Below are 22,570 nucleotides of genomic sequence, written 5' to 3'. Positions count from 1 at the left end.
TCACCAAGAGGGAGGCAGAGCTGTGTGCACACGAGAGCATTTTCATCAGCTGTGTTGGTTTTCCAGTGTTTGCTGATTTTCTAGGATTTGTTTCTAGCAAAGGTGTTTCCTATGATGCCTGCAATGACTGAGGAAAGAAGAAAATGGATGTAGATTAAAGAAATGCACTGCAGGAGGAAGTGAGAGCACAAAGTAAGGAAATGGAAGGAAAACAGGATGATAACACTTGTGTCCGAACAGTGAAAGGAGGCAGGGGAGCCTCGAGGTGCCCAGGAAAGGAAGCAGCAGCTCTTTCCCCACTGGCGTACCTTCCAGCAGGAAACAAGAGATGGGCAAGCAAGGAGAGCACATCCAGTTTTCCAAGTTTCCAGCATAAAATATTTGTTCTGAAGTCCCAAATGACAGAAAAAAAAAAGTCCATCTCTGTATATCTTTTTCTCTTTCAGGCAAAATAGAATGTCAAATATTGATGGATGAGAAACCTCCAACTATGCAACTTGAGAGTCTGTTTGAAGCTATACAGCTAAGCTTGAGACATGATCAAAATTCAGGGTAAAAAAAGAAAAGACCTTTCCATTATCACAATATGTGTTTGGGTTTGATCCCCATGTTCTGGATGTGTGCTGAAATGACTGGGACACTCTCTTCTCATGGCAGGGCTAGTTTGGGGTGTCCATTGTCCAACTGGTTCACTGACTTCCTTTTCAAGCTTGTTGCTTTTGGCTCTGCCCCAAGGCTTTATTATCAGTGACCGTTGATGACAACAGTTAGCCTGGTGACATACTGGACTGTAAATCACTTCTGGGCTATACTCAGCTTGATCTCCTGTCAGTCCCAGGATACAGGAATTTCCACCAGATGTGAAATTGTATCAAGAAGGGATTTGTGCCATGCAGGTTCATCAGTGCCGAGGCTAGCCAACTCAATTCTGTGTAATTGACTTCATGCACTGGTTTAAATGACCCTGTCCTACAGGTTTGATAGTGAACACACAGCCTTCACCCACACCAAGTAATGGCTTTCAGCATAACTCTGTGTGTCTCTTTAGAATCTAATCGGTGTAGGAGGTGTAGGAGGGTAGAGACAGAGATCTGGTTTTCCAGGCTTGGCTATCACTTCTGTAGTGCCTTGTGTGCTGGAATAGTCCAGAATGGTCTTGATGCTGGACTCCTTGCAGTCATGGCAGGAGGACATCACAGGACAAGGAAGAACACACAGCTGTCTTTAAGAGCTTCTGATTTCAGTAGGGAGGAAGATGCCAGTGTTTAAGCCACAGGTGCTGTGACAAAAGGATCAGTTTGGAACAGATGCTAGTTTTGCCCATTTTTACCTTCATTTGCTCAGAAATTGTTGTCACAGGATGCAAAATGATGCTTATGAGTAGTGAGGCTATGTAATAAGTACAATGTTTTATTGTTTTAGGTTGATAAGAGACTCCTACCTTGAAATAGCCTTATTATTTTTACACAAAAGGAAGTCAAAGAGCAAACTTCCAGTGTCACCATTGACGACTATTAAGGTAATAAATGATTTTATTAGAAATATAAAGTATTAAATGTAAAGTATATTGCCTTTGAGCTTGCTTATTTTGCTACCTCTGTGCAATGGATATAAAGAGACATTTTTCTTTGTGACTTACAGGAATTAATTCATTATTTTAAGCTCATACTCATATTTAGATACCTCTTTGGACATTGTTACATAAAATTCTGGAGATGGATTTTATTTGGAGATTTTTGCCTGTTAAAATGTTACCCATGAAATGTCAATCAGTCAGTTCAGTTGCTCAGTCATGTCCAATTGTTTGTGACCCCATGAATCACAGCACTCCAAGCCTCCCTATCCATCACCAACTCCTGGAGTTCACTCAGATTCACGTCCATCAAGTCAGTTATGCCATCCCGCCATCTCATCCTCGGTCGTCCCCTTCTCCTCCTGCCTCCAATCCCTCCCAGCATCAGAGTCTTTTCCAATGAGTCAACTCTTTGCATGAGGTAGCCAAAGTATTGGAGTTTCAGCCTCAGCATCAGTCCTTCCAATGAACACCCAGGACTGGTCTCCTTTAGGATGGACTGGTTGGATCTCTTTGCAGTCCAAGGGACTCTCAAGAGTCTTCTCCAACACCACAGTTCAAAAGCATCAATTCTTTGGTGCTCAGCCTTCTTCACAGTCCAACTCTCACTTCCATACATGACCACTGGAAAAAACATAGCCTTGACTAGATGGACCTTTGTAGGCAAAGTAATATCTCTGCTTTTGAATATGCTATCTAGGTTTGTCATAACTTTCCTTCCAAGGAGTAAGTGTCTTTTAATTTCATGGCTGCAATCACCATCTGCAGTGATTTTGGAGCCCTGCAAAACAAGTCTGACACTGTTCCCACTGTTTCCCCATCTATTTGCCATGAAGTGATGGGACCAGTTGCCATGACCTTTGTTTTCTGAATGTTGAGCTTCAAGCCAACTTTTTCACTCTCCTCTTTCACTTTCATCAAGAGGCTTTTTAGTTCCTCTTCACTTTCTGCCATAAGAGTGGTGTCATCTGCATATCTGAGGGTATTGATAATTTCTCCCGGCAATCTTGATTCCAGCTTGTGCTTCTTCCAGCCCAGCGTTTCTCATGATGTACTCCATGAAATGTAGGTGCATATAAATATGCTCAGTCATTAGGATTGATCAGGTGTTTGCAGGAAATGACATATTGCTTAAGCTGATAGACAAGTATGGTTTTCATTACTGATGTGGCTGGCAAACAGGTCATCTTTTGATAAGAAAAGTCATTCATTCATTCATTTATCACATATCTATTGAGCATGTCCTATAACCCAGAACGTATTCTGGATAAAGCAGAGTCCAGGACAATCTCAGTGCTTGTTCCCATGCACTTACTCTTCAGCAGCGGGAGACAGGTAATAAACCTGTAAAGGAAGAAAGATGGGAGGGAGTGAGGGAGGAAGAGAAGGGAAGGAACGGTTGGGGGTGTTTTAGGTGGTGAAGTTTAGGATTAAGAAATAACTTGAGTTGGTGGGATTGTGAACGACTACAGTGGAAAGAGGTGAAAAGTAAGATTTGATCATTTGGGAGGGAGCCCTGCAGGGTGGCAAAGGCATACACTCCATCAAGCAGCTCTTCCAAATAAGGGGCAGAAATGTCTCCAGGGATCCTGTGATCCTGCTGAGGTCAGAGGTTCAGCCTTTCTCAGGAGCTCCTAGAAATGCCAATGCTGCTGGTCTGTGGGCCACACCTGAGTACCCAGGATTCAGACAGGGAGATTTTCTTTCTTTATTTAAAAAAAATTGATTTATTTATTTTAATTGGAGGCTAATTACAATATTGTAGTGGGTTTTGTCATAGATCGACATGAATCAGTCACAGGGGCAAATGTGTTCCCCATCCAGAACCCCACTCCCACCTCCCTCCCCATCCCACCCCCCAGGGTCATCCCAGTGCACCAGCCCTGAGCACCCCAGACAGGGAGATTTTCTAGGTGGGAAGTTGGGTGGGAACTTTGTTTTAATTTTTTTTTTGAAAACTTGGTTTTTATTTTTCAAAAACTGCAATCTAATTGTTTATTCTTTAGATTTCAGTAGGCTTTATATATTTCATTCTCATTAAATAATCCTCTGACCCACCAAAAAACCTCTCTGAAAATTTTGATGTCAAATCTCTAATCTTTGAGACAACATAAACATGATTTAAATCCTGTAGACAAATAGGCTTTTAGTCAGTTGGAACAACTTAAATGGTTGCTGCCTTAGGTGGGTAACAGCTATTTTTTTTTTTCATCAAAATGATTACATAGAAAACTTACTTTTGTGATATGATATACATCTTTACATCCAATAAGAGAAAACAGAAATCTTTGTTTCCATGGCAATTTGCAATGCAAATTAATAAGATGCTAGGATAAAAAATATATCACCTTTTGGGCCTTCTCTAGGGAGCTGTTTATAATTAGGAGCTTAAACAAATAAGATTTGAGTGAAAGAATAGTATAACTCCAGTGACCGAACAGCAACAACAAACACAATATGAACATTATTTTCTGTATATCTTGACACAGCATAAATATTTTAGCAAGACATACAATTATTAGACATACAGAAAACAGTCAAAAACAATAAAAATTCATCTAGGCATATTCAGACCATTGAAACAGAACATTTAAAATATGTCCTAGTAAAGACAATTGCTATATAAATGCTGAAAAGAAAGCATTATTGTTTCACTTATATGGAGAATCTGGAATATAGTGACTGTCACCCTGGTTTGGGTTGGAATCCTAGTTTCATGACACACTATTAATACCAATGGGACTGAAGCTTTTCTAACCCAAGTTTCCTCATCTGTGAAATGAAGGTGAGGATGCTTACCCCTTAGAGTAGCTAGGAAAATTAAGTAAAATAAAAGACTTGGCACATAATAAATACCCAAAAGAAAACCCAAAAAGAGGTGAGGGGACGATCCTTTATGTAACTTTGACTAGACTCCAACATTGTATCTTTCTGAAGTATTTTGTAAATAGTAGGTATCCAATTGTTATTTGTTAGTTGAAGTATTTCTTGAACATTCATTCATGTATTCATTCAGTCAAACACTTATTGAGTGCTTAATGTATGCCAAGCATGTTACTCTCTTCCCCTAAGAAGCACAGAGGAACAAGGAAAGAAATAATTGTATTGTGATGTATGAGGACTATAATCTGAGAAGGCAATGGCACCCCACTCAAGTACTCTTGCCTGGAAAATCCCATAGATGGAGGAGCCTGGTAGGCTGCAGTCCATTGGGTCGAGAAGAGTCGGACACGACTGAGCGACTTCACTTTCACTTTTCACTTTCATGCACTGGAGAAGGAAATGGCAACCCACTCCAGTGTTCTTGCCTGGAGAATCCCAGGGACCGGGGAGCCTGGTGGGCTGCTGTCTCTGGGGTCGCACAGGGTCGGACACGACTGAAGCGACTTAGCAGCAGGAGCAGAGGACTATAAGATAGGTCAAGTAGGGAAGTGGAGCAAAGTGGCTAATTCTGCTTTGGGGGAATGTAAGAGAAAGCTTTACAGATGAGATGAGTTTTGGATAAGTAGAAGTTTTCCAAGGAATTGAGAGAAAAAATAGTCCAAAGAGAGAGATTATCAAACACATGTTTAGAAAATAGATTTATTGAAGCATGAATTATATCTGTGAAATACCTATTTTAAGAGTACAATTCATAGATGTTTAATAATTTTACATGTTGTATAACTATCATCACCATCCAGTTTTAGAACATTTCCCTCATCTTCAAAAGATCCCAAGTGCCCATTTGCTATCATTCCCATTTCTACCTCTAGTCCCAGGTAACCATTAGTCTGTTTTCTGTCTCTGTAGATTTGTCTTTTCTGTATAGTTCACTTAAATGGAATTATACAGTATGTAATCTTTCATGCCTGCTTCTTTCATCTAGCATTATGTTCTTGAGGTTCACCCATGTTGTAACATGTAACAATATTTGTTCCTTTTACTTCTCAGTAGTATTCCTTTATATAGTTTTATTACCTTTTCTTGGTTCATTCAGCTGCAGCTGGATATATGAATTGTTACCACTTTTGGCTATTATGAATGATGCTGCTTTGAATATTCATATATAGATTTAAATATTTTAAACTTTATTTTTAATTGGAAGATAGTTGCTTTACAATATTGTGTTGGCTTCTGCCATACAACGTGAATCAGCCATAAGTATACATATGTCCCCTCCCTCTTGAACCTCCCCCCAACCCCTACCCACTCCCGCCCATCTAGGTTGTCACAGAGTACCACATTGAGCTCACTGTGTTATACAGTAACTTCCTTTGAGCTGTCTGTTTTACATATGGTAATGTGTGTGTTTCAGTGCTACTCTCTCAGTTCCATATACAGATTGTTTATGTGATGTTTTACATATGGTAATGTGTGTGTTTCAGTGCTACTCTCTCAATTCCATATACAGATTGTTTATGTGAACGTGTTTTCAGTTCCTTTGGGTGTACGCCTAAGAATGGAATTTCTGGGTCATACTTCAACCCTCTGTTTAGCCTGCTGATGATCTGTCATATTGTTTTCCTAAGTGCTGTACCATTGTGTATTCCTACCAGCAGTGTATGAGGGTTTCAGTTTCTTCACATCCTTGCAAACAGTTGTTATTATTTATCTTTTTGATTGTAGCCATCCTAGTGGGTATTAAGTGGGTATTTCATTAGGATTTTGATTTGCATAACCCTAATGGCCATTTGTATATCTTCTTTAGGACAATATCTACTCAAATCTTTTGCCCATAAACTAAATTGAGTTATCTTTTTTATCATTGAGTTATAAGACTTTTAAAACATATGTATTCTAGATATATGTCCCTTATCAGATATATAATTTATAGATTTTTTTTCCAGCTGATGGCTTGTCTTCTCATGCAATTAATGGTATCTTTAGAAACAAGAGTCTACTTTTAATGAGGTACAGTTTATCATTTTTTTTAAATATTTTGTGATTTTAGTACCACCTTACCTAACCCCAGATGTTGAAGATTTTCTCCTATGTTTTCTTCTAAAAGTTTTTGAGCTTTAATGCTTAAGTCCATCATGGTATATTTTGAATTAAGTTTTGTATAAAGTGTGAGGTAAGGCTCTAAATTCATATTTTTGCACATAGATATTCATTTGTCTGAGCATCACTTGTTGTAAAGACTATCTTTTCTTTATTGAATTGCCTTGGCTCCTTTGTCAAAAAATTTATTGCTCAAAACTCTAAATATTTATTCTTAGACTTCCTATTCTATTCCATTGATCTATAATTCTATCTTTATGTGAGTATCCACTGTCTTGATTACTGTATGGCTTGTAGTAAGTTTTTTGAAATTGGAAAGTATTTGTCCTCCAATTCTGTTCTTCCTTTTCAAAATTATTTTCACTTTGAATCTTTTGCATTTTATTCTTCATTTTAGAATCTGCTGGTCAGTTTCTGCCAAAACGCAGAATTTTGGTACAGATTATGTTGAATCTACAGGTAGCTTGTGGACATTTGGCATGTTGACAATTTTGAATCCTCAATTCATGTATGTGAACTCTCTTCATTTATTTAGATATTAATTTTTATTGATAATTTTTTTTACTTTTCAGTATGCACATTTCATACATTTTTGTTAAGATTATTTCTATCATGAATGGGTATTTTCTTAATTTCATTTTCAGATTGTTCATTGCTGATACAATTGATTTATGAATATTGAGTTTTGTATCCTGTGACCTTGCTAAGCACATTTATTAATTCTAGAGGGGTGTGTGTGTGTGTGTGTGTGTGTGTGTATGTATGTGTATCTTGGGTTTTTCTACATATAGGATCATGTTCCTTGCAAACAGTTTAACTTCATTTCCTATTCTAGATGCATTTTTAAATTTTTCTTACCTGTTTGTATAGGCTAGTATCCCATATGCAGTGTTGAACACCTCCCATGTAAAAAAATGCCCATCATATTTTTTTTCCTGTTTTCATTCTGAGCTCGTTTGACCTCAATAAAGCCTTCCTCTCAATTCAAAATGAGCTTTCTTTTTTGAATGTCTGTGTCACTAATTGTTTTTACAATATAGTTACTTAATGTTATTTTGTATTCAATGCCTATTAGCCTTGTGTCAAGAATTAAATAGGTAAATTGCCCAAGGTTATAGTCAGTAAGCTGGCACTGGCTACCTCAGAGCCTAAGCAGTGTTATTACAGCTAGTAAGGATGGTCTTCATATTTGGGACAGGACCACATTGCTTAGATTTTAGATTCCCCATAGACCAATCTCTCCAGGTATCGCCTGTCTCCAAGTTTAGTCTTAATCTAGTCACATTTGTGCATTGTATTTCCTGCTCTGGCATCAGCTTTACTCATTGCTTTTCCTTTTATTTGGAAGTCTTATTGACAGAAGTAAAAAAGGTATTTTTGTTATTGCTTATTTTATTGTTGAAGATCTAAAAAATCAGGTAAAATATGAACATCAACAAATTAGAATAAGCTATCTAATCGAATAGTTTTTCCAGATTAGTTGACAATTTTGAATCCTCAATTCATGTATATGAACCCTCTTCATTTATTTAGATATTAATTTTTATTGATAATTTTTTTTACTTTTCAGTATGCACATTTCATACATTTTTGTTAAGATTATTTCTATCATGAATGGGTATTTTCTTAATTTCATTTTCAGATTGTTCATTGCTGATACAATTGATTTATGAATATTGAGTTTTGTATCCTGTGACCTTGCTAAGCACATTTATAAATTTGACTATTAATACTTTAAAAATGTAAAACAGACAGCTAGTATGTTGCTGGCAGGGTTTCTGTTTACTTCAGTATTATTGACTTTTTTATATTTAAAAACTGAATACATATGCCACATACACACACCCTCACATTGCACGTTATCTCCATTCATTGTCACTTTTTGCTGTTCTGTAGAACTTCATGATTACAGTCATCCTTTTAACAGTTCTGTAGTTAGAAAGCTGATGGCAAATACCTATCAAAAATCTTTAAGTAGTATTCCTGTTTCTGACATCGTTAGGCACAATATATATTCAGTTTATAGATCCTCTATTAAAATGGTAAATAACACTTAAAATGCCATTTCTGTTTATTTTATTGATATTCAAATAGTGTAAGCTCATCTAGAAAATCACACAAAAAAGTTAAATATAATTAAATTACCCATAAAACCTGGGATAACCACTGTTGATAATTTTCTCTGTTTGTGTATATAGAGAAATATATATGTACCTATCTTTTATACTAACACATATATATGAAATTTAGAAAGATGGTAACGATAGCCCTGTATGCGAGACAGCAAAAGATACAGATGTATAGAACAGTCTTATGGACTCTGTGGGAGAGGGTGAGGGCTGGATGATTTGGGAGAATGGCATTGAAACATGTATATTATCATATGTGAAATGAATCACCAGTCCAGGTTTGATGCATGATACAGGATGCTTGGGGCTGGTGCACTGGGTTGACCCAGAGGGATGGTATGGGGAGGGAGGTGGGAGGGGGGGTTCAGGATTGGGAACACGTGTACACCTGTGGCAGATTCATGTTGATGTATGGCAAAACCACTACAATATTGTAAAGTAATTAGCCTCCAATTAAAATAAATAAATTTATATTAAAAAAATAAAAAATGGGATCATACTTTGCATGCTATTTTGTAACCTATACTTTTCTTTTGCTAATATGATTAGGATATCTTTTCATGTTGATAGATGCATGTATATTATTATTCTTAATGGCTACATAGTGTTACAGTAAAATCTCATCATCAGAAGATTAGAAAATCTATCATTAAGCTTTATGATATCTTTATCTGTCTTTATCATAAAATATTTGCCATATTTTGTAGGCTTTTCCCAGAAGGCATAGTTCTATTAAAGAACCAATAGTAAATAAACATGAAATGTACAGTTTATTTGCCTGGATTGCAATAAGAGCTGCTGCACAGGTTGGTGTGATTTTTATTTAATTCTCCTCTTTACTGTCATATCTGTTAAGGCAACACAATCTATTTATTCGAGAGAAAGAAAAATTTCACATTCTTTGAGATTTGTGCCAATGATATTTCTTTGGGGCAATTAGAAGTGCTCTTTATTATGTGTAGTGTTTTTAATCTGTATTAGCCAGAACTTGGTTTTGTTTGTTTCAACTTTTCTTTAATGAAAGTATTGGCAGATACACATGTGCACATATTTTGGGAAATATCTGTCACAGCTAGGTGAGGGAGCCTATTCAGAGTGACTTATTTATTGATTAAATTGTCAATCATGTGTTGTGGGGAGGGGGGTGGGAGGGGGGTTCATGTTTGGGAACGCATGTACACCTGTGGTGGATTCATGTCAATCTATGCCAAAACCAATACAGAATTGTAAAGTAAAAAATTAAAAATAAATAAATAAATTAAAAAAAAAATTGTCAATCATGATTTGTTTGACTATGATACATAGTACATGCAGGGGATCACATATTGTTTTTCAGATTGTCTTTACTTTTCCTCCAATGTATACCAGATATTATGAATTCACTCTTTCACATTCTTCACCTAATGGATATCTATGAATCAAAAAGCTTGCATTTGTGAATTCTAATTATGCATTAATTTTAGGTCAGTGAGGCTGTGCTGGCAATTAATCTACTTATTGGAAAGAAGAATGCTAGAACTGATAAAGTTAGCCAAGCGGCGTTATCAAATATCCCAGAATTTGCTTCCATGGATCTTTTGTCTTCATACACAGATTATTTGCTTGGTATGTTTGGATGTTGGGCATTTTATATACATATAATGTATAATCAAGTTTCAAAGATTTAATTCTAGAGACTTGTTGGGTTTTAACTTTATTTTTATTTTATTTTATTTTTTATTTAAATTTTATTTTTTTACTTTACAATACTCTATTGATTTTGCCATACATTGACATGAATCCACCACAGGTGTACATGAGTTCCCAACCCTGAACTCCCCTCCCACCACCCTCCCTGTATCATCTCTCTGGGTCATCCCAGTGCACCAGCCCCAAGCATCCTGTATCCTGTATCGAACCTAGACTAGAGATTCGTTTCTTACATGATAGTATACATGTTTCAATGCCATTCTCCCTAATCATCCTGCCCTCTCCCTCTCCCAAAGAGTCCAAAAGTCTGTTCTTTACATCTGTGTCTCTTTTGAACAACAATGGTTTGGGAAACCTCTAAGACCCTGAAAGGGAAAATCTTAGGGTCTAGCTGCTAAAACATAGGGGCCCCCACTTGCTGTATGTACGTATATGTTATTCCATTCACTACTGCATTTCAGGTGCAGGGTTGTGTGGGGAAAAAGTGATATTTCCTGATGGCCTGTTTATTCCAGTTCACACATTTGAAATGAAACTTTGTGGGATTATTTATGTGAGAGACCTTCTCTGAGCCTCTGAAATGTGTGCCTACTCTTACACTCTGATTTATCTCCCTGTTTCTTAGTTCTTTTATATGTGTGTGTGTGTGTGTGTGTGCTTGTGCATGTTTAAGCTTTTTCTCTCATTTTCCCGAGGGCAGGGAAGTTAGCTATTTGATTTGCAAAGGGCGCTCCTTAGAGACGATGGAGACAATGGAAACAAGACAGGAAGAGACGGTGGAAACAGTGAGACGCTTTTTTTTCTTGTGCTCCAAGACTGCAGCAGATGGTGACTGCAGTGATGAAATCAAAAGATGCTGTCTCCTTGGAAGAAAAGCTATGACTGACCTAGATAGCATACTGAAAAGCAGAGCCATCGCCTTGCCAACAAAGGTCCATCTAATCAAAGCTATGGTTTTTCCAGTAGTCATGTATAGATTTGAGAGTTGGACCATGAAAAGAGCTGAGTGCAGAAGAATTGATGCTTTTGAACTGTGGTGTTGGAGAAGACTCTTGAGAGTCCCTTGGACTGCAAGGAGATCCAACCAGTCCATCCTAAAGGAGATCAGTCCTGATTATTCATTGGAAGGACTGATGCTGAAGCTGAAACTCCAATACTTTGGCCACCTGATGCAAAGAACTAACTCATTTGAAAAGACCCTGATGCTGGGAAGGATTGAAGGCAGGAGGAGAAGGGGACATCTCATCCACCCATTAGATGGTTGGATGGTACCACTGACTTGATCGACGTGAGTTTGAGCAAGCTCTGGGAGTTGGTGATGGACAGGGAAGCCTGATGTGCTACAGTCCATCAAGTTGCAAAGAATTGGACATGAATAAGCATGAGCACACACTACAGAAAATCACATATTACTTATACATAGCAAGGATTGATATTAATATTTGTTAAATGAATGAATGAAAAGTTAGTAGAATTTAAACTTAACCTTACTATATTTTTTAAAATTTGTAACTCTGCTGTTGGTTACAGTAAACTATATTATAAATCTGTAAGTCTTACCAGCAATAACATAAATGTTGAACAGTCACTTTATGTTTTTGCCCATTCATTCATTCAAAAAATATTGAGTGCTTTTTTGTGCTAAGCACTTGGATAGGTCCTAAGAAGCAAGGTACTGGATTTTTACTTCCAGAAGGATATTTTAGTAACAACAGTATCTAATTTTGCTTGGCATTGGGTGAGCATTGAGCCAAAGGGGATGAAAAGTGTTAACTTTAACCTGATGGGATGAGGTAATCTTCCTAAAGCCTCTGAAATCACTCTGGTAGGCCAGAGCTTACTGCTGAAGGGTTGAGTCAGCCTTAGCTGAAGAGTTAGTGTCTGAAATCATCTCCTTTGGCTCTCTCTTTCCTGAAGAATAGGTGGCCCAGACTATTTTCCAAACTAAAATGGTTTGCTCTGAGGTTAAACCATCAAATGGATTTTTTAAATGCTAAGGTATTGTCTTCTTATTTCTATTTCCTGGTGGGATTTTGCTTCATCAGACTTCTGGTCCATGACCTGGATCTCAGACAGGGTGCATGGTTTTCCTTAGAGACCCCAAAGGTAGGCTCTCAGGGGACTAAGCAGGGCAGTATGGCAGCAGGGGCTGGTCACTGCTTTTTTCTCCTGACACGGCTTGGCAACTTAGTTCTCCCTGCTTCAAATGCCAAGAAGGCAGTCCTCTTAGAAACACACATTATTGTTTTGCCACAAAGGGAATGCAGTATTAATAATGAAGAGGTTTCAGCTTATACCACGATCCTGTCAAACCACTGAATTTCTCTCGGCTTCATTGTCCTTAATCTGTTGACTGAGTGAATTAGATTTATTTATGAAGACTGAAATCTGAATTTTAAGACTGTGATTCCATCTACCAACATGGCTATTTCTTTTTCACAGTGGCCCCTTATTGCCTCAGATAGATCTGGTCTACTTTATCCTGCTCTATTTTCTCATGCTTTAAGTTTTTAGGACAGAGATAATAAATAAGTTAGATCTGAAATTCTGTGTTAATCAGTTATTGCCAAAATTGCAGTGTATACCCAACAACCCTAAAACTCAGTGGCAAGAATGACATGACTTCTTTCTTTTACTTGTCTCCTGTGTTCTGCATCAGGTTGCAGCCCAAGTTCTAGTGCACTTCACGTACATTTGTTATGAGACCCAGGGTAAAGAGGCAGTGACTACTTGGGGGCTGCTCTTCTCACAGTACAAACCAGAGCACAAGACCAAGCCCAAGCACAGAAGCACACTCAAGACCTCTCTTCACATTACATCCGATTAGTCACAGCAAGTCCTATGGCCAAGTACAATGTCAGTGAGGCATGGAATTAGACTCTGCCTGCAGAAGGAAGAGGGGTGTGAATGTATGTGGGATGATAATCCAAACTACTGGGCTTCCCAGGTGGCGCTAGTGGTAAGGATCTGCCTGCCAATGCAGGAGACATAAGAGACATGAGTTTGATCCCTGGATTGAGAAGATCCCCTAGAGGAGGGCATGGCAACCCACTCCAGTATTCTTGCCTGGAGAGGGACAGAGGAGCCTGGCGGGCTACAGTCCATGGAGTCTCAAAGAGTTAGACACTACTGAATGACTGAGTGCACACACACACAACCCACACTATGGCTCAGTTCAGTTCAGTCGCTCAGTCGTGTCTGATTCTTTGTGACCCCAAGGACTGCATCACACCAGGCCTCCCTGTCCATCACCATCTCCTGGAGTTCACTCAAACTCATGTTCATTGAGTCAGTGATGCCATGCAACCATCTCATCCTCTGATATCCTCTTCTCCTCCCACCTTCAATCTTTTCCAACATCAGGGTCTTTCAATGAGCCAGTTCTTCGCATCAGGTGGCCAAAGTATTGGAGTTTCTTCTTCAGCATCAGTCCTTCCAATGAATATTCAGGACTGATTTCCTTTAGGGTGGACTGGTTGGGTCTCAGCTGCCAGCCACCTAAGAAGAATTCTGAACTGCTGCATGGAAGGTCTGGAAAAAATGCTGTGGTGATCAGTTAGGTGTCACGCATGGGCCCACACAGTGGGGAATGGCATCTCCTAACGAGGTGACCTTAGTTGATCCAATTGGGCTAATAGTCTTCATCTCAGCGGTGCCTAATACTAGAATTTATGCTTTACTTTTCTGTTTCAGTGGTTTTGGTAGCATCTTCCAATTTTCAGTTTCCATTTTGTACCCATTAACACTCCAACTGTTGTACAAAGATACTAATTTGAAATGACCTGATTTTTAAAAATCTATTTTTCTTTTTAAATTATTTTTGGCTGTGGTGGGTCTTCGTTGCTACACAAGGGCTTTCTCTAGTGCAGCAAGCAGGGGGTTACTCTTCGTTGTGGTACATGGATTTCTTGTTGCAGTGGCTTCTCTTATGGCAGAGTGTAGGCTCCAGGTGCACGGGCTTCAGTAGTTGCAGAGTGTGGGCTCAGTAGTTGCAGAGTGTGGGCTCAGTAGTTGTGTTCAGGCTTAGTTGCTCAGCAGCATGTGGAATCTTCCCAGACCAGGGATCAAACGGATGCCTCTTGCATTGCAAGGTGGATTCTTAACCACTGGACCACCAGGGAAGCCCTGAAATAACCAAAATTTTTAAGCCCAATTCATTTTGTATTTTGCCTTACAAATAATACTTTTGCTCTCCAGTATTCTTCTAGCAGTCTGATCATAAATTACTGTTACAGTTTCCCTCACTTCAGTATTTGGCTTGGAAAGAAATATTGAATCCCCAACTGATTGCTTCAAATACCCAGATGGCAGTGAGGTTCATATTATAATAAATTACTAAAGGGCAACAACAACAAATAAAAATTGTTTGATTTTCTTTGTGTTAGCATACATTAACATCCAGGAGAAAACCTCTTCACTCATCTTACCTTCACTAGCATTGATCTGTACATAATGTGGTAAAGGATATTCATTGTTATTGTGTGTAGAGCACTATACATCTATTTCTGTCCAGAGGGAAGGAGGGAGAAGTCAAGAACACACCAAGGAGTAGGTCTCGCCACCCATAAACTTCTAATTTTTAGCAGTCGTAGCAGGCATCCACTTTGAAATGATATAAATGCATTTTTTAAGAGGACCATATTTTAAGCTAAAGCTGGACATAGGCTGGGTGGCCATTTGAGTTTATTAGGAACATTTTTTATTTTTTCTGGAAGAAGTACATGTGAGGCAGATACAAATGGACTAGAGGCATGGATACCAGGTAGAAGGGAAGCTGATTTTCTCAGAACTCTGAGCAGTTGACAGTCAGAAAGGCATGGTGACAGAATAGACCAGTCATGTGTGGAGGATGGAATAAAGATCATCTTGCCAGAACCAGAGAGCAATTGTATGATGTCTATAGAACAGTAAGAGAATTGAGTGATGCAGCCGGCCCAATTTACTGAGGTTTCTTTTACATTGTCCTGTAGGAATATAGACCCTGAAATGATGCTACTGGCAACATAGGACCATATTTAGATTGAATGCAAAAAACATCTACTCAATATCTACTTTGGGCCCCATTATATTCCAATATATTCCATCTTTTTGTCTTGATTTTCTTGTAGCCGTAATAAAAAATTCTGCTGAGATTAAAAATTATTAAATTCCGTAATATGTTTTGAATTAAAAGTGATATTCAGAGTCAGTGGTCCTGGATGCAGCCTCTCATAACTAAATACACTTGATATACAGAAAAATATAAATATGTGTCATGCCAAAAATGAATGTTGATGAACCTACTGTCAGAACATAAAGAGAAATCTATAGAGCAGAACCAAGAATCAACTAATCCTTAGTATTAATACATGCTTTGCCTCTTGAGATGGAGAAAAGCTTCCATCCTGGACAAAATGCGATTTGTCTTTACCGTTCTGCCTTGTCCCTGGCTCAGAGATATGGGTCAATGCCAACTAAAAACTGGGATGTCATTCCTCTATGCTATCCTGTTTTCTATTCCTCCGAGACACAAATTTCCCATACTGGTGGGGAGCTAGAAGGACACATTATATTAATCTGGGATTAATCCCAGATAATTATACCATGTACAGGTGAGAATGGAGATAAATTATTCATGCTAGCAACACTGGTTATGTACATACATGCATGTGTGTGCTCACATGCTGCACCAATTCAAATTGTCAACAATTCAAACAATGAGGGTACGATGAGAATTATCCTCAGTGAAGCAGAGGCCCCAAATCAGTGTAACCAGACAGTCCTGGCTGGAGGTGGTAGAAACCATTGCAAAGGGATGCTTCTCAATGCCGGGTATAAGGGACACTCCCTCCAAAATATTCTTCTAAAGATAAACTTACAGATAGCGCAGATAATACATGGACAAATTTTGGCCTCATTTTTGGATAGTAAAGACAAAATAATTGTAAACAAGAAAAAGCAAATTTTCTACAAATGAACAAAAACTAAACTGGTCTTATTTTTTCTCTGTGACATTAAAGACTACATAACATTGGCCACATAAATGTAGAGGTTCTTTTTTGCTTTTAATTTAGCTCAGTTTTTTGCACAGGTAGTTTATTCTCAGAATCATGATTCAAAATTAATAAAAGGGTATGGAGAGACTGTCTCCCTTCCATCTTCTCTGCAAGTGATTCAGTTCTCTTCCCCAGAGGCAAACAGTGCTGTCAGAATGCATGTGTGTGTGCCAGGTTGCTTCAGTAGTGTCCAGCTCTTGGCAACTATATGGACTGTAGCCTACCAGGCTCCTCTGTCCAGGGGATTCTCCAGGCAAGACGACTGGAGTGGGTTGTCAGGTCTTCCTGTAAGGGGTATTCCCGACCCAGGAATCGAACCATGGGGTGGATTCTTTACCAACTGATCTACCGGGGAACCACTAGTACCATATCAGTGCCCTATTCCTCGTATAACAAATAGCCACAAATTCAGTGACTTAAAGCAACACAATGTATTATCTTACAGTGCTGGTGTTCTGAAGCCCAACATAGGCCTTATTGGGCTAAAATTAAGGTGTCAGCAGGCTACTTTCCTCTGGAGGCATTAAGGGAGAATGTTTCCTTAATTATAGTCTCAGATTATGGTCAAGACCTAACTATGGCATAAATCCAAAAGTATCAAAGAAATGGTTAATAGTTTATACTACTTACAAATGAAAAGTTTCTTCAAGGCACACAATTATCAGAAAGAGGGTTAAATAACACGTGATAATTGAAAAGATGTATTTGCAAATAATATCACAGTTAAAGGGTTTATTTCTATAATAAAGAGCTTCTGTCTGTGTGTGTGTGTGTGTGTGTGTGCTTAGTCATTCAGTTATGTCTGACTCTGCGACCCGGTGGACTGTAGTCAACCAAGCTCCTCTGTCCATAGAATTCTCCAAGCAAGAATATTGGAGTGGGTTTGCCATCTCCTCCTCCAGGAGCTCTTCCTGGCCCCAGGATCAAACTCCTGTCTCCTACACTGCAGGTGGATTCTTTACCACTGAGCCACTAGGGAAGCCCAATAAAGAGCTTCTACAAGTATTTAAAGAAAAGACATGGACCCTTTTACTAGTTAATGGAAATCTATTTGGAATACGTAAAAAATAACAAATGGATACAATTTTAGTTTTTCCAAATGGCTATCCTATTACTGTATTTTTTTCTAATTTCTATTGATCTATCTATTTAGGATTTAATGCCACACTTTTAATTATAATATAATTATAAGCCTTATAATAGATATAGTATCTATTAGAGTAAATCCTCACTTATTACTCTTTCTTTTCAAAACTGTAATTCTTTTATGGCTTTTTTTTTCTACTTTGGAAACAACTTGTCTAGTTTAAGAAAGTTCTCTCATAATTTTATTGAAGTTGCATTACCGTTACATTTTATCCTAGAAATAACATGTTTTTATTCTGTTGAGTCACTTTAACCAAGAATATTGTATATCTTATATTTTTAGTTCATTTTCATGCCTTTTGAAAAAAAAAATGAGTCCCTTAGGTGTGTTTTAACATTTTCTTTAAGTAGATCTTATATACTTCTTGTTAGACTTATTTCTCAGATATTTTCTTAGTAGTAGTATTGCAAAATTTTTTCATTAGCTTTCTGTTGTTTGCTATTTTTGTGTATGGAGGCTATTGATAGCACTGTACTACTTAATTATCTTTATATATTTTTCCTCACTTTATCCTTCATGAACAAAGTCTAGTCAGAACATGTCTTCTGTAAAGGGCCAAATAGTAATATTTTATGTTTTGTGCTCTCTGTTGCAACTATTCAGCTTTGCTGTGTTAATGTGAAGGAACCATAGACAAAATGTAAATGAGCATGGCTGTATTCCATTTTTAAGGACACTGACATTTGAATTTCATATAACTTTCACATATCACAAAACATTATTTTAATTTTTTCAAACACTTAAAAATATAAAAACCATTCTTAGCTTATGGGTCATACATAAACATGCATTGACCTAATTTGGCCCATAAACTAGAGTTTCTCCTTATAGATCTAATTAATTCTAATTAGTGCCATCAAATTAATCCTTATATTTGTTCAAGTTTCCTTTCTTTTGGTAACACAAACAATGCTGCCATGAGTATCTTGTGCAGGACTCCTGGTACATGTATCTGAGTATCTGCATTTAAAATTTTATTAGCCTCTGCCCAGGAATTTGCTCTCACAAGTAGTATATAAGAATTATGGTATCTTCACATTTATTGCTTTCAGATTTTAGTTTCTGTTAATTGCTGGGGAATGTGAAATAGTATTTCATCTTAATTTATCTGATTTTTAATAATGCTAAAAATTTTGGCCATTTGGTTTTCCTTTTCTACAAGTTGACAGTTAAAATTCTTTGCCCATGTTTCTGTTGGACTATGACTTTTTCTTATTGATTACATAGTAGAGAGAAGATAATTTATGTGTTTTTAAACATATTTTCTCAGTCCATGGTTTCTTATTTATGATTGGTGTCTTTGTGATACAAATTTTTTTAATTGAATGCAATCCTAAATGTCAATATTTCCTTTATAAGTTGTGTTTTTCTTTTTTCACATATGGTTATTTTTCAAGGAAAACATAATATTTATATTCTAATTTTTTTTTTTACACTTTCAGATAACTACCAAGTTGTCTTCCAGACTGGCTGTACATTTTCTTACCTTAGTGAAGAGATACATGAGGATGTAGATTCTCAGAAAAAAAAACCAATTAAAGTGGATATTACATGGATTCTTCTGCTGCGCTACTATATTCACCTACAAAGAATTAATAATATGAGCAAATTGCTAGGTAGGCCTTTGAAAGAACATATTCTTTTCCAGTCATTAAGTCATGTTTCTTACTTAGAACTATAAAATACGTTTGACATCTTTCTGAGTGAACTCTCATCAGAAGATGGAAATTTCAGGGGTTCTTTGCTTGATATACAGGGACCTTTGAAAAAAAAAACAGCATTTCAATGTATTTAAAAATATCCTTAGAAGGAGGCATCCAGAGACTTCCCCCAAGACTACTGAAGTGCCGTGTGGCTCAAAACAGTTAAGAGTCAGAGTGACCCTAATGTGATAGCTTATAAAATTAACAAGGTGAAATCTTTGGCATTAAGGAGAGGAAGAATATCTAGTATTTAAAGAGAAAGACAGGATATTTAACTCTATGAAGTTTTGAGTTTTGTTTGTTGTTGTTTTTATTTTAAAATCATCGGTGCTCTCTAAAGAATAGCCAAAAAAAAAAAAATGTTATAATCTAAGTCACATTCTCTCCTCTTGTGGTTTTGTGATGATGTGTTTATCTGTGCCCATGAAATGGGTGAGCCAGAGTTGCTTATGAGGGCAAACAACTGGGAAAGACAGCTTGACTAAAGCAGCACCCAGTGATGGGGATATCAGCAGGGCAAAGAGGCCAAGTCACAGAGCAGCTCAGCCTGGTTATCAGAATTAGTGATGGGAGAGGCAAGCACTGGGAAAGGTGGTGGGTAAGAGGTGCATCGCGATAGGGCCAGTTCAGTAGCAGAGGAAGCGTATATAATCCAGCACAGTGGGCCCCAGTGATGCCCTCCTGTTATCGATTTAGCTCCCCTGGACTCACCTGCTGGTATCTCCTGTGTCAGTCATGCATATTTTGCTTCTTTCTGCTCTGGGCTTTCTTAGAAATGACTGAGGCCCAGCATATAGGCAGGATAGCCTGGAAGTACCAGGGACTGCACACATTCAGGAGTAACCTGCAACTGCTGAGGGAGGGAGCTGGTTGATAGATATTCCAGCATGCCAGCCCCCTGATGGAACAGTTTTCTGTGTTTTTTCTTAGGAGATCCTCAGCAGGACTGAGTTCTCCTTGTCCATAGCTGGAGCTCTTTCCTAACTTGCTGTCATTGACTCTTTTTTTTTTCTGTCACACATTTCCCATTCTCTCACTTGAGATCAGTTTTCAAATAAATTACCTGAACCTGAATTTTTGCTTTAAGATTTTTTTTGGCTGGGGATGGGGATCCCCAAATAAGACAGCTAGATTGAATGTTTTGTTTTGTTAAGCTTGAAACCAGAAGTAGGATCACACGGTTTTGAGGTGTGCTTTCCTTCCTGTGACCAGAAGCAATTCTGTTAGTGTATAAGCTTGAAAAATGGAGGAAGGTCATGGGCAGCCACTGGGTGAGGTGGGAATGTCCAGGAATGAGATTAGCAAGCAAAGGACAGCAATATTGAGACCATTCTGTTATCTAACATGATTCTATAGTAGTTTTTGTTTTTCCTTTAAGCATCTCTGAAGCCAGGATCTGGGATGTCTTTGCCAGATGACACTCTTCTCACTTCTCTTTTTAACTCTGGATTGATTTTGCGCCAAAAAGAAATGCATTTTTTCCTTAAAAGATTCTTACAGCTATATTCTTCATCTTGTATTGATGAATTTCCAAAAGAACTATTTCAAGTCATGGAAAATTCACCTGTTCTAGAAAAAGTCTTATATGATTCAGCAAGCAAGGTAATGTTTAAAACATTATATAATTATACATTTTTTGGAAGACTTAATCATCCTTTTATTTCCAAAAGAAGCATATTAACCTCCATACTGACACAAAGGTTTTTAGTTTCCTCAGAGGTTTTACCTGAGGAAACTTGCCACAGAGAAAAACCAACCAGACATGCTGGTTTTCTGTTTTCATATGTTCAGTTTTGCTGCTCTTATAAGCCTTCAAAATGTCCCAGACTTTTCTGTATTCCTACACATCACAACTTCTCTCAGAGTCATTTTGCCAAGAAGTTATACAAATTTCAATATAATACCCTATAAGGAAACTAGACTGAGAATTTCTCAATCTATACCCACTTTCTGTACCTTTGTTTTACATGTGTAATAAAAATCATTCATTTTTATTTTTAGGAATCATGAGTGTGCTAAGGGTAAATGGCAAGTTTTTAAGTAAATTAAAAGTTTGAAGATTTTGTAGGGGGAAGGAAAAGTGTTACTCAGTTGGATGGACTTCCCCAAAATATGTAATATGGAAACCTCTTTTAAGTTATCTATTGAAGAGACACAAAAGAGGGTCTTGAACAAGCTACTAGGGTCTTGAATAATAGTAATTTTTAAATAAACTCCCAAAATGGGTGGATTGGAAGATACTGAAAAAGTCTAAAGAGTTTCAGTAAAAATGGAGATTTGTTTCAAATTTGATATGTTCAACAATCATATGTTGGATACTAACAATATGCCAGACACTCTCAGGTGGTGGAGAAAGCAGGAGTGGATAAGGCATAGTCTCTGGTGTGGGAGTAGAGAAAGGTTGATAGAGTTAGCACAAAACAAAATGGCAGCACCTCACAGATGCTCTTTAAGAAAAACATGGTAAGGTTAATTGCAGAAAGAATACAAAAATAAAAATGTTAGTTCTATTGTCAACAGCATGTAAGGCTGACTGGCAAAGTATAAGTGGAAGGAAGTTATCTGAGAGATGATGAAACAGCTGAGTTTATGGGCATGAGGAATGGGAATGAAGAGATGGATATAAAAGATGTTGCTTAAGTAAAATTGAAAACAAAACACCTTAGTGACTCTATGGCAATGGCAAGAAGAGAAGAGGGAATGAGAAAAGTTTTATCTTATCATTTGGAACCTCTGTCTATGATCCCTAGAGCATGGTAACACCATTAGCAGATACAGTGGGGGCAGAAGAGTGAGAATGTTTGTGGACAAGGCTTGTATGTTCTGCTTTGAAATTATAGTAGAGAACCCAAGAGAACATAGTGTAAATTTTCAATATGTATTTGTGAAATGAATAAATCAAGTCATTTGCATAGAATTCTTTCAAAACTGGGGGGAAAAACCCACTGATTTATCTTGACTTTGGATTTCACCATATAGCCCTTTAATTTTTACAATTATACCCGTACCAGATGCATTCATGTTTTTGTTGTCAACTGTCCCAGAGAAGTGACCTGAAAATGTGGCTTGTTCCCAACAGGAACCTTTGCTCATCTTATCCTACTGGAGTATAGTAACCTTATGTTTAGGGCTTCCCTGATAGCTCAGTTGGTAAAGAATCCACTTGCAATGCAGGAGACCCCGGTTCAAGTCCTGGGTGAGGAAGATTCCCTGGAGAAGGGATAGGCTACCCACCCCAATATTCTTGAGCTTCCCTTGTGGCTCAGCTGGTAAACAATCCACCTGCAGTGCTGGAGACCTGGGTTCAATCC

At 37.7% G+C, this 22,570-nt stretch overlaps 1 protein-coding gene across 4 annotated transcripts in view; it reads left to right on the top strand.

Moving 5' to 3' along the window:
• CFAP54 (cilia and flagella associated protein 54) overlaps positions 1–22,570 on the top strand; it is a 315,472-nt gene that overhangs the window by 234,652 nt on the left and 58,250 nt on the right. For all 4 annotated transcript variants that reach the window (XR_005719649.1, XM_040232778.1, XM_040232776.1 and 1 more), the window contains 6 exons: positions 447–552; positions 1,423–1,519; positions 9,393–9,491; positions 10,149–10,290; positions 18,999–19,172; positions 20,638–20,861. Coding sequence is in view for 3 of the 4 variants with exons in the window: in XM_040232778.1 (XP_040088712.1) it covers positions 447–552; positions 1,423–1,519; positions 9,393–9,491; positions 10,149–10,290; positions 18,999–19,172; positions 20,638–20,861 (842 nt within the window). In the remaining variant the exon portion in view is untranslated. The remainder of the gene's footprint in view (positions 1–446; positions 553–1,422; positions 1,520–9,392; positions 9,492–10,148; positions 10,291–18,998; positions 19,173–20,637; positions 20,862–22,570) is intronic.

The sequence above is a fragment of the Oryx dammah genome, unplaced genomic scaffold (assembly GCF_014754425.2).
Source record: "Oryx dammah isolate SB20612 unplaced genomic scaffold, SCBI_Odam_1.1 HiC_scaffold_29, whole genome shotgun sequence".
NCBI classification, from domain to species: Eukaryota; Metazoa; Chordata; class Mammalia; order Artiodactyla; family Bovidae; genus Oryx; species Oryx dammah.
This window is presented reverse-complemented; position numbering and strand designations above follow the sequence as displayed.